The 13,633-nt window shown below is 39.0% G+C and overlaps 1 protein-coding gene across 1 annotated transcript; it reads left to right on the top strand.

Annotated features, from left to right (window-relative positions):
- The first annotated feature begins 10,007 nt into the window (after nucleotides 1–10,007).
- LOC114500486 (olfactory receptor 51I2) lies at nucleotides 10,008–12,782 on the top strand. Its single transcript, XM_036028929.1, has one exon. It carries the CDS (start codon nucleotides 10,128–10,130, stop codon nucleotides 11,064–11,066), a length of 939 nt encoding a protein of 312 aa, XP_035884822.1. The 5' UTR covers nucleotides 10,008–10,127; the 3' UTR covers nucleotides 11,067–12,782.
- Nucleotides 12,783–13,633: the final 851 nt, after the last annotated feature.

A 13,633-nucleotide genomic window follows, 5' to 3' on the forward strand; every position in this document is an offset into this window, starting at 1 on the left:
CTTCCACCCCTTAATCCCCACACCAAGCTGTCAGCCTGCTCTCTATCTATGAGTCTGTCTCTATTTGCTTGTTTAGTTTGTTCATTATATTCCACATATGAGTAAAATCATATGGTATTAATCTTTCTCCAAATGGCTTATTTCACCTAGCATAATCTTCTTCAGGTCCATCCATGCTGTTCCAAAGGGTAAAATTTCCTTCTTTTTCACAACCAAGTAGTATTCCATTGTGTAAAGGTCCCATAGTTGTTTTATCCACTTATCTACTGATGGACACTTGGGCTGCTTCCAAATCTTGGCTATTGTAAATAATGCTATAATGAACATAGAGGTTCTTATATTATTTTGAATTAGTGTTTCAGGTTTCTTTGGATGAGTTCCTTGAATTGTAATCACTGGGTCATAAGGCAGTTACATTTTTAATTTTTTGAGGTAAATCCATACTGATTTTTACAGTGTCTGCACCAGTTTGCATTTCCATCAAAGAATGTGAAGAAAGGGCAACTTAACTCTGAAGTACAGTAATAAGATACATGGAATGATGGATGACTAGAAGGATAGACACATGGCTAATTACATGCTAAAGATGGCAAAATAAAAATTTATATGTAAGTAGTGGGTATACTGGTATTTACTGTAAAATTCTCTCAAGTTTTCAGTGTATTTAATTTTTTTCATAATAAAATGTTGGGATGATTTTTTAATTTATTATTAAAGTTTAGCTAGCATGCAATGTTACATTAGTTTCAGGTATACAACATAATAATTCAGCATTTATATACTTTATATTGTGATTGCCACAGTAAGTCCAGTTAAATTTCATGAATTAAAAAGAAAACAAAAACAGATGGAGCAGGACATAGACCATTCTTCTGAAAGCAAAAACCATGTTCAAAACTGCAGTGAAATTCTACCAAATGCATATGATCTCAAGACCAAGTTTAAACCAACCCTGAGCATCTATTCTGTAAACTCTATATTAATACATGTTATAGGATGAATTTTACATGTTTTGCATAGTTGATAACTTTTCATATGGTTAAAACAAGAATCAAATTTCTCAGCTGTATCTTGTTTTATCCCAAAGTTAACTGCTTATGATTAAGAAAGACACTCATTTCCATACCGGTGTCCCATCATAGGGCCATCTGGTTCTTCCTCCAGGCTATTCTCTATCCACTGGAGTCTACAGAATCAGGCAGAGCCAGCTATAATGGAGAGTATTCAATGTTTTCATGGCAGAAATGAACAGTGTTGTTTAAAGGATGTCATCGATTCTACCTGAGTGGGTAAAGTATTAGAATAAAAGTAAGTTTTGATTGTGTGCCAGTCTTGAAGTAGTTTCCAGAAAAATGTGCCTATTTGGTTGTGAGAAAGATAATTTCATACAACAAGATTTCTACTTCTCACAATTCAAGTTCAATCACTCTCATCTTTCACAAACCATAGTGAGATATACCTTACATGGTGCTGACTATCACAGTCAAAGTCCATGGGAAGTTGCACATCTTACTATGCTAGTGATACATGAAGACTGAGGTGAGTGAATGAATAGGTTTGATTAAGATCCATTCATACTCTTCTGCAGCTCTTCAGCATATCACAGGAGTCAAAATATTACTTGATGAATACCCCAAGCTCCACTCTAGTGGACTTCCAGATGTGTTCAGCTGCTGGGAAGAATTGGCTAACAGGGGTATATCCCTCTGTCCACGCTCCTACCTAAAGCAGTCTCTGGCATTGTTTGTGTCTCATCCAAGATTCCAGCTTGTGCTGGTTGGGATCCCCTTGGCTCCAGCGCCAACAATACCACCATTAACTTTCCAGCTAAGAGATGGTCATGGCTTTCTGTTGTTGCAAATGTCTAGGTTACAGTAGCATCTGCTGGTCAGTTTATCAGTTCTTTTGAAACCTGTGTAAACAATTCCAAAGATTAAGTGCATTGATTGTATTGGTTATTATATTATTTTCACAGTCTCAATCCCATCTTTTATATTATTATTTGTGAGACTGGGACTACACCTCTGCAAACTGTATTTCTCTTTTGCTAAGGAGCTCCCAAGATCTGCAGATGGAGGTGAGATGTGGGAATGAATCTCTAGGAAGCTGACATGGGAAGACTTGCTTTATGTTGCTGTGAATGTTTCCCCAGTACAATTTCTTTACCCAAGCACCAGGGGTTAATCCAGTGGCATTAATGGGTTTCATAGTGTAACTTTTTAACACTTCTGAAAACAGTCTTACCATGACCTCCTAAAGACCTTAGGACAAACCAGAGAAGTCCTCAACTCCTCCCATTTCAGAGGTCAGGTGTAAGTCTCGGGCATTCAGGGTCTCTTGTATTTTATAAACTCTGTAATGGGGAAATATAAAAAACTCAGGGTGTCATTAAAAATCTCAAGGGTTTAGGAAAAGAATCACATAGCAAGAAAAGTTCATAGTGAATCTTATAGCTATAGGATTTACCAAGAAGACTACTTTTCTTAATTTATTTTTTCAATTATAGTTTACATGCAATATTATTTTTGTATTACTTTCAGATCTACAACTTAGTGGTTAGACAATCATACTTTATAAAATGTTCTTATTATTTGAAGTATACATCTGGCACCATATGTAATTATTACAATACTAATTATTATATTCCCTATGCTGTATCTCACATCCTTTCCCTTACTAATGACAATTTGTAACTTTCCTTTTGAACTTCTTAATCCCTTCATCTTTTTCACCCCATCTGCCAAACACTTTCCCCTCTGGCAACCATCACTCTCTTCTCTGTCTCTATGAGACTGTTTCTGTTTTGTTTCTTTGTTGATTTCCATTTATTAGAGTCTACATATAAGTGAAATCACAACAAAGAGTTTCAAATGGGAGAATTCCCACAGGGGAAATGATGTGAAGGAAGTCCCAGAAGCACAAAGTCATAAAGTAGAGTATTTATTTGAGAGTCTGCAAGAAGTTGAGGAAGACAGGAACACATATTGTGACTAAAGAGAGGTCACTGGGGAAAAAGTATGAAAGGGTCTCATACATGTTCAGATGCTGCAAATCTTTCAGAGGGAATGGTTTGAGAACAGAGAACAGACAAATCCGAAATTGCACAGCTGCAGTTCAGGGGAAAAAGCAGGATGGGCTTTTGAGAGGAGAAATTCCAATGAGCTAGGAGTTTGAGGTGTACTTATACATGGAACACAATTTAAAAATGGACTTTTCATGTCTCGATATGGGTAATACATGAAGGTAATGGATACTATAACCTTAATGGGTAACATTAGGAAATTTTGAATTAGTTTTCAGAGAATTGGTTACCTGACTTTTAAACTCCTTCTCCAAATTTAGTGGTTCTCAACCAGGAGTGCTTTTGTCCCTCAGGGGACATTCAGCAAAGTCCATGGGCCTTTCTGGTTGTCATAACTGGGGTGGAGCATCTACTGGGTAAGGACCAGGGTTGTTGTTAAATATCCTATGGTGCACGTGACATCACATTATGACAAAAAATTATTTAGCCCATAATGTTTATAGTGTTGGGATGGACAAAGTCTGCCTTCATTAATATACAACTGAGTTGTGAATTAAAGAATTTAAATAAAGATTTCTAAGGAGATCTTTTGGAAAGAGCTGAGTCTCGCAGCCCACTCCACACATTCAAGAGAAGGGGATGGGTGGCACACTTCACTTTACCTTGAGTCAAAAAAGGGAAACCTCAAGGATTCTACTCAGGCAATACATGTCCCTGAAATGTGGGGAGAGAGACACACAACAGACTTTCCTTACTCAAGCCTGGGAATCTAAATGGAGAGATAAAAGTTGCCTTGTTGTTCTGATAGCAGGATTGGATGGGAAATACATCACTGTTTTGGGTAGGGCATTTTTTGTAATAGCAGAAGGCTGACCATTTTCTTGATGGGTTACATGCTAAAAAGAGATGGCATGGTATTGTCTTAGAGCCTGTGCTAAAGAATGTATGGCTCTATAAGGGGGTTCTGGGTGGTGGATAGAGTCATAAGCAATCATACAGAGAATATTTTTTTAAAAGTTTACATCAGAGGGATTTCCGGCAAAGATGGAGGCATAGGTAGACACATTGTGCCTCCTCACACAATCAAAATAAGGACAACAACAATTTAGAAACAAAAAACAATTAGTACTGAAAAAAATTGAGCTGTATAGAAGTCTGACAACCAAGCAGTTAAAGCAGACACATTCATCCAGACTGGTAGGAGGGGCAGAATCCAGTGGCCAGGCGGAGAAGGGTCATGGCAAAGCAGTGGCCCAGTGAGGCGGCAGATTTTGGAGGGGCTCAGAGCACAAGTCAGCTGGCATGGCCTGGTGGTCCCATATTCATGTGCAGATAAACCAGGCAAAACTGGGGAATGAGACAGGCCGTGCAACCCAGGGTCCCAGTGCAGTGAAATAAAGTCTCAAAACACCAATAGAAAACACCTGTGGGGGTTAAGGTGCTCCCAACCTTGCAGGAGAATTCATTGGAGAGACCCACAAGATCCTAAAACATACACAAATGGGAATCAGCACCAGAAGGGCCCAATGTGCTTGTGGGAAACAAGGGAAGTGGCTGAAATATGGCAGACAGCAGAGCAAGCACCATTGTTCTCTCTCAGACCCCTGCCCCACAAACATCACAACCCAGCCACTGGGCTGCCCCACCCTGGTGAACACCTAAGGCTCTGCCCCTCACTATGTAACAGGCATGTCAAGATAAAAAAAAATGGCCCAAATGAAAGAACTGATCAAAGCTCCAGAAAAAATACAAAAAGCGACAAAGAGATAGCCAGCCTATCAGATGCACAGTTCAAAGCACTGGTAATCAGGATGCTCAGAGAATTGGTTGAATTTGGTCACAAATTAGATGAAAAAATGAAGACTACACTAAGTGAAATAAAGGAAAATATACAAGGAATCAATAGTGATGGGAAGGAAACTGGAACTCAGATCAATGGTGTGGACCACACGGAAGAAAGAAATCCAATCAGAAAAGAATGAAGAAATATGAATTAAAAAAAAACGAGGAGAGGTTTAGGAACCTCCAGGATATCTTTAAATGTTCCAACATCCAAATTATAGGGGTACCAGGAAGAAAAGAGTAAGAGCAACAAGTGGAAAAGTTATTTGAACAAATAATGAAGGACAACTTCCCTAATCTGGCAAAGGAAATAGACTTCCAGGAAGTCCAGGAAGATCAGAGTCCCAAAGAAGTTGGACCCAAGGAGGAACACACCAAGGCACATCATAATTACATTAGCGAAGGTAAAAATGAAGGAGAGAATCCTAAAAGCAGCAAGATATAAGGAGGCAGTTACCTACAAACGAGTGCCCATCAGACTGTCAGCTGATTTCTCAAAAGAGACCTTGCAGGGAAGAAGGGGCTGGAAAGAAGTATTCCAAGTCATGAAAGGCAAGGACATCTAAGATTGCTCTATCCAGCAAAGCTTTCACTTAGAGTGGAAGGGCAGAGAAAGTGCTTCTCAGATAAGGTCAAGTTAAAGGGGTTCATCATCACCAAGCCCTTATTACAGGAAATGTTAAAAGGACTTATCTAAGAAAAAGAAGATAAAAAACATGTACATTAAAATGACAGCAAAGTCACAATAATTAATAACCATACCTAAAACAAAACCAAAAACAAACTAAGAAAACCACTAGAACATGAACAGAACCACAGAAATGGAGATCACATGGAGGGTTAGCAACAGGGGAGTGGGAAGGGGAGAGAGAGGGAAAAGGTACAGAGAATAAGTAGCATAGATGGTAGGTAGAGAATAGACAGGGGGAGGGTAAGAATAGTGTGGGAAATGTAGAAGCTAAAGAACTTATAAGTATGACACATAGACATGAACTAAAGGGGGGAATGTGGGTGGGAGAAGGTGTACAGGGTAGAGAGGAGTGAAGGGGAAATATGGGACAACTGTAATAGCATAATCAATACAATATATTTTTTAAAAATTTACATTAAGTGGCGATGAAGTAAAAGATAGAGAGAAGGGGAAAAGTTTCTTGGAATGATTTCTGAAAGCACCCAAAGAAAGAAGTCAGCTTTAAACATTTAACAAACCTAAGTAAACACCATAGCAGCTAACTGAAGCAGTAAAGAATTATGAAGCTTCCACTTCTCCTTCTCTCTCCTTGGAGAAGTCAGAAATCACAGATAACAAGCGAGGAATGGGAGGAGGGAAAAGGCTATACTCTAGACACGGGGAAGCTTCACTTATAACCTGAGGCTGGATATTCTAATTATTTACCTGAGGATGTTTTATTATCTGAATATGACCAAAAGTCTCAGTGGTAAAAAAAAACCAAAACAAAACAATAATTAGCCCTATTCAATACATCTAAAGTGAAAAGAGCCCTGGCTGGCGTAGCTCAGTGTATTGAGTGTGGGCCTGTGAACCAAAGGGTTGCTGGTTTGATTTCCAGTCAGGAAGGTACATGCATGGATTGCAGGTGTGAGAGCAACCACACACTGATATTCCCCTCCCTCTCTTTCTCCTTCCCTTCCCCTCTCTCTAAAAATAAATAAATAAAATCTTTAAAAATAAAAGAGAAAAGAAACATAAAAGTAGTTATTTTTATTATACTTTATTTGTGGGCTCGATCAAAATATTATATAACTCTGAGATCTCTCTTAGAAGGCTATGAGCTCTTCTCATTATAGTGCCATTCATTGCCAGATGGTGTCTTCCATTGGGTGTGGAAATTGTCTTGCAAATTGCTGAGTTATTTTTCAACTAAAAGAGCACATGCTTTATTCTCATAAGTCATTAAGAGCCTCAAGAGACTAAAACCTTCCTAATGAATTTCAGACACAGTCAGCACCACTCCTCTCTCCAGGGGCTTTGAATGAGATAAAGCAGCAGGCACAGATTCACTTTAAAGGACAGAGAGAAGCATGTGCTGTTGTTCTGTGGAATCTCTCACCTGACTCTTCTGGTGAGTTCTGAAACTCTGAAAGGGTATGCTAGATGATGCTCCTGAAGCCTGCTCCGAGAAAGGGTTACATTGGGACAGGGGTAGGGTGAGGGAGAGACTTGGGTGGAGGTTATCTGATAACAGCATCTTAGAGTGATCAGAGAAGCTGGAAAGTTCCCTTGACTTGGGGGTCTTGTTCTGGAACTTCCACTAAATGATTTTTTAACTGTATTTATCTGGCCAGCTCACTTTCCAGAGTCAACTCCTTGGGATGAAGGATTGTCTGTCTTATTAACGTTATTGAAAGGTCAGGGAGGAAAGCAGGACTCAGTGTATAGGAAAGATAAAGAAATCCAGGAGCAAAGTGGTCACAAACTATTATTCCATGACTCAAACCAAAAGCTGAGCCAGGATATGGAGTCAAACTGCTCTTGTATTATGGATTCTGCAATAAAATATGTAAAAGTTCCCCAGCAGATTCATAGAGTAGGAGAAATCAGCTATAAACTTGAGATGAACTATGAACACCTCAACATTTCTTTCACTATGCATGATGCAGATTGAAACTGATGGTCTTTAAAGGAGCCTTTCTATACATCCCTCCAAACCCATGTCTACCATATTTTGCCTTTTTTTTCCAGCCTCCTTAGCAAATCTTCTTGGGCATTCTTTGTGTGACCAAAAATTTAAAAGTAAACTAAAAGAACAACAGAATCATAAAGTATCTTAGAACATGTTCTTTTAAAATGATAAAGAAGAGTTCACTGAAAAAAGAATCATTTTTCCCAAGCTCATACAGCCGGGGCATGTCAGAGCCAGGGTTAAATCCCAGGACTCCTGACCCCTAGCCCAGGTCCTTTCTCTCTAAACCACTCTGGCTCCTGCATGATTTCAGTTAAAGAAAAGGTTCTGGATTCCAAATAAAATACAGCCAGCATGGGAGACAATTACTTTCCACATCATTTTCTCCACATAAATTTGACTTTAGCATTCCCTTTGTTTAAAGGCACCTGAGATACCTCCGTTCAGAAATGTGTACCTATATTTTCCTTTTCAAATTCTCCAACACTTTAATGATGCTTTAAAGATCTCAGTAAGATATTAGAGAGTGTTAACAGATTTTTTAATGGAGATTTTATCCCCTACTTGCATGTACAACAAGGCAAGCTCACCTCGTGGGCTTCAGTGTCCACATCTGTGAAGAATAGAATGAGTAATGGGCTACAAAAGCTCTTGCAGAGTACCTAGGAAATGCATGTACTCAACAAGAGTAGTTTTTCCTTACTATATTCTTTCCTTCATACTCATCCAGACAACCAAGAAGGTCTGTGGACACTGGATATGACAAAGAATGTGAACCTGGGACTGTTCAGGTAGACTTTTTGCCATAAATACTAAAACTTAGGTTTTTATGCCCAGATTGGTTCTGGCCCTGGCTTCAGAGATTCCTGCTTTTATTAAAGCCTATTTTCCTCTCCTTTCTCTTTCTGTTTCCTTTACATAAGCTCAGTTCTCTTGTTTGCTCTGATCACCTCTATGAGGCTCTGTATAAAAAATGAGAACTGTAGTTCCCATTTAGTCAAGTGGGAGAGACAAGAAGCAAACAAGGTCAGTAAGTCCTAGATCCTGAGGAATCACAGTCCCAGACAAGAGACAGGCATGCACAGACTGAGCTCCTGGACCAGAAGAGATGCAACTAATCACACAGAGAAGTGGCCACTGACTCTGTGGAAACCACACCAAGACCTGAGTTTTATACTGCCAGAGAAAATCCAGGAGGTGTCCTGGGCTGGTGATGTTGTATCACATAGCATCTCTGTGGCTCCCAAGTCCCCCTCCGCCTCCATTTCCATCAAGAGGAATCTGATTATGCTGTGGTCTTGCTTTGCTAGATATTGGAGAGGAAGGAGAAGGGAGAAATAGTAGTGTATATTTCTGAAACTCCTCTTTCAAAAGAGGTTACCTTATAAGCCTGAAACTTGTCTTTCAGATGAAAAGCCTAACCTATCTTTATTCACAATGAGAAAATGAATATGAAATGGTTTCAAAACATTAGAATGATAGCAAACCAAACTATATACTCACTCTCACAGAGAAACAGTTGTGAGTTAGGCTCTAGGAATTGAGGATGTAATATGTGTAAGAAAAATAGTAAATTCAATGCATGATGGGGAAAGCAGTGCCTAAATGTGGGTGAGTTAATAATGGGGAAGTGGGGGAAAAGTAGAACTCTACAGATATGCAGGTGGAAGAGTTGTGAGAGTATATAAACCTCTGCATAACCTGCATGTCATGCATATATAAATGCTACATACATGTCAGTGTGGACTGAGCACAATAGGGCATGTGCATATTCAAGAGTATACAGGTCAAGGGGTAGTGTGCAAATACATTTATACACTAAAAATAAATGGTGATAGAGCTGTGAGTGAGTGTTTCACAGAATATGAGTGGGATCTAACATAAGGCTGGTGTGAAGGGTCATGAATGTGTTTATGTAACAGACATTTTGAGGGTACATATGACTGTGAAAGTCTGCCTTTGGAACAAGGCCCCCCCCTCAGGCTGCATGATAGTGCACCTATAGAACATTAAGGGAAGAATTCATAAGTTTTTAACAATTGACAGCTTTGTGCTGTTGCAGAAACATATGATTTCTTTGTTGCTTTTTTGCAGCAACTCTGACAATGGAAAGCTGAGGTCTGGAGGCAGTCATTTCCTCTACATCCTGAAGCCCCTCCCTCTCCCTGACCAAATAGTCATAACTCAGACTAGCTCTGGGGAATGTCTCATTAGTCAGTGACAGATCTAAATTAAACATATTCAAAGATATATTTAAATGAATACTTCCGAGTGCTATTGATAATTCAGATTCCTAGTGTCCTTTTATACATTTCCATTCAATTACCCTTCTAAAACACATTAAAATTGTGAAAATATAATTTAAATCTTTTCCTTGTAAATAATTTATATTTTTGAAGTATTTGTCAATGTCTTTCTTCTTCCATTAAACAGAGGGAAATAGTAACCCAGCCTGTGTGGCCAGATGATCATAAAATACAAAGAAAGGATATCATCTGTGTAAACATCATCTGTTGTGCCTCTCACTCCTTGGTTTCTTCTCCTCCAGTAAGTGCACCTCTCAGAAATCTCCAAGTCCGATGGTCTCACCCTGAAGAGTGTCCTGGCTTCCTCCTGCCATGGCATTGTTCAATGTCACTCATCCTGCTTCCTTCCTCCTGACTGGTATCCCTGGTCTGGTGAGCTCTCACTCTTGGCTAGCAGGGCCCCTCTGTGTAATGTATGCTGTGGCCTTTGGGGGCAATGCAGTGATTTTGCAGGCTGTGCGAATGGAGCCCAGCCTCCACAAGCCCATGTACTACCTCCTGTCTTTGCTGTCCTTCAGTGATGTGGCCATGTCCATGGCTACACTGCCTACTGTACTCAGAACCTTCTGCCTCAATGCCCGCAACATTGCTTTTGATGCCTGCCTAATTCAGATGTTTCTCATTCATTCCTTCTCCATGATGGAATCAGGTATTCTCCTGTCCATGAGCTTAGACCGCTATGTGGCCATTTGCAATCCCTTGCACTATGCCACTGTGCTCACCGATGGAGTCATCGCTGGAATGGGTATAGCTGTGACTGCTCGGAGCTTCATTACCCTCTTTCCTCTTCCATTCCTTATCATGAGGCTGCCTATCTGCAGATCCAATATCCTTTCCCACTCCTACTGCCTACATCCAGACATGATGAAGCTGGCCTGTGCTGATATCACTATCAACAGCATCTATGGACTCTTTGTTCTTATATCCACCTTTGGCATGGATCTGTGTTTTATCTTCCTCTCCTATGTGCTCATTCTGCGTTCAGTCATGGCCATTGCTTCCCATGAGGAACGCCTCAAAGCTCTCAACACATGTGTGTCACATATCCTGGCTGTACTTGCATTTTACGTGCCAATGATTGGGGTCTCCATAGTGCACCGCTTTGGGAAGCATGTCCCACGTTACATACATGTCCTCATGTCCAACATCTACCTTTTTGTGCCCCCTGTGCTCAACCCTCTCATTTATAGCGCCAAGACAAAGGAGATCCGCCGAGCCATTGTCCGCATGTTTCGCCACATCAAAATGTGACCTTTGCTTTTGGCTTTAAAATATGATGTTTATTGTAGCCATAGGCTGCCACCCATTGGTATTATCATGATTATTGTCATCATCATCATTTCATCATCAAGAATAAGATATATATGTGTACTGGGGAAAATGGAATGACAAAACTTGTAACAAAACAAACAGTAGTAGCTTCAGCAAACATCAATGGCATTATTAGAAAGATAAATGTCAGAGGAAATTGAATTATTAGACAAAACTTTAAAGAGGAAAGTTAGCCCAAGCTAGGAATCATTTTCTACAATACAGTAATATGACTAATGTAATGATAACTAAACATTGAGTCTTTAAAGTGCCAGGGTCTGTTCTGTTCTAAATTATTTATGTGCGTTAATTCACTTATTCTTCATAACAGCCCTAAGAGGTGCAGAGAATTAAGTAAATTTTTCAGGGTAACACAGATAATATGTCATTTAGATGAGATTCAGTACTAGTCTGGCTCCATAATTTGTACCAGCCTCTCTGTCTAATGGCATCACTATTAACACTACCATTCCTTTCTTGCTTTCATACCACTTTCACTCCCCAAAATTCATGAGCTGTTTTGACCTCACAATAAGAAACTAGATACACTGTCAGAACTTGCTATAAGATATATGAACAAACATGACCCAGGAAATAGAGTAATCTATTTAAAAAAGACAAAAAAACTTCTAGATTCCTCTGTTTCCTTTATCTGCCTACCACTTAATCCTCCCCCAAGAAAAGCAATGTTCAATAGCTGAACCATAAAATTTTTTGACATTATACTAGACACATGACCTCCTTCTTTTCCCTTTTTGGGTTTTTAATTTGCTTCCACACAATGACATAATAAGACACATTAGAAATTGTGTCCTACTAGAATTTCCAGTTACAAAAAGGGCTGGGATAGGCAAAGTAGAGCATTTATGATTTGGACATCAGAAAATAATTCTTTCAGACCTTCTCTTAGATTGATGTTGCATACTCTTTCCTTGATATCAGAGAAATAAAATTCAATAAGAAATCTTTTGGCCTAATTTTAGTGGTCTCAGACTAAACTCATGCTTACTTCTAGACTAAAATAAAGGTGATGCCCTACAGAGTCTAACCTAACTCACCAGTGAAACTGGGTCAGAGATCTCATACCAACAGAGCACATAGTTATCTAGAGTTTTTATCTTTGTACTATGTTCTCCTGAGAAAATATCAAGGAGAAGTACCAGGTGCCAGAGGGAGGAAACTATTTCTGAATGTAGATAATGTAAATATTTTGGATCCAGTGTTTCCAGAAACACATTGCTAAGTTTAATAAGAGATTCACAATGTCTGTGTCATTGTCCACTAAATAAACCATTTTGAGGGAAAGATTGAATATACCTCAGCATAATTTTATATGAAAAATAATTGAGGTATTAGAGATCCCGACTCAGAATATTGTCTTAGTCAATTTAAATAATGAGCATTCTAATTCATGCAAGAAACTATTGCAACATCAAATAATAATAATTAATAATTTATAATGCCTTGAGAATTTAGTTTAAATGAATATATAGAGGCAAAGGCAAGGCTTGGGAAAGCTACTGTATGAGAATGAGGGAAACACTGAGTCCCACCCCAGGGAGAAGATGGGAAGACATCCTTTTGACCACAGGCCGAACTTTGAAACCCAATGGTATAACAGGAGAAAAGATGAAGGGCAAGGGAGTATGAGCCTCTTACAAGATCTTCTGGCTACTCTCCACTTTATTTCCTTTCTTTTTGCTCCACCATAAATTAGAAATGCTGCTTATTTACAGAGGATAAGGGAAAAACATTTTTAGGTTTTGTCTTTTCTTTTGAGACAGGTGCCATAAGAAAATTTTAAGGCCACTCTTGCAATTTATGTTTTAAGAAGGACTCACATACAGTCCTGTTTTGGGCCTTAAGTAGAAATTCTTTGTTAACTTTTTGTTTAACGGGATTGTTTTTTCAACTCACATTTTTCCCCTCTTGGTGGTAAAATACTTAGACTTTGGTCCAGTAAAAAGAAGAAAAGAAATTTCACATTTCTTTATTTTAAAGATTTTATTTATTTATTTTTTAGAGAGTGTAGGGAGGGAGGGAAATATCACTGTGTGGTTGCCTCTCATGCGCCCCTTATGTGTTCAGTGTCACATAAGAAAATGACACTGAACACACAAGCTAAGCTAGTGAGATGACTATTTTGAAGTTAATGAGAAAAAAATTCTGAATAAAAAAGGTCATTATTTTGTCTTGCCTTGTCATGGGAGCTTATCTCATGCTCAGGGCCCATGCTGGGTGGGTTGATGAAGAAAGAGCGAGAGAAAAGAACCTAGAACAGGAGATTAAGAAAGAATTCTTGATCTCTGTGCCTCATAGTTAAGACTCATAGAAAAGTTAATATAAACAAAGTCTGATAAAGAATTGAAACAAACACACAAATCCATATTATGTGGATTGTATGAAACTAATTTATGTTCACTCAGGAAGTGGAAAAACCTTCAGAAACTGTAGCATGGTGGAAGAGGGTAACACACCGGGCCCTGGGCATGGCAGGCCATCAGTCT

The sequence above is a fragment of the Phyllostomus discolor genome, chromosome 6, assembly GCF_004126475.2.
Source record: "Phyllostomus discolor isolate MPI-MPIP mPhyDis1 chromosome 6, mPhyDis1.pri.v3, whole genome shotgun sequence".
Taxonomy (NCBI): Eukaryota; Metazoa; Chordata; class Mammalia; order Chiroptera; family Phyllostomidae; genus Phyllostomus; species Phyllostomus discolor.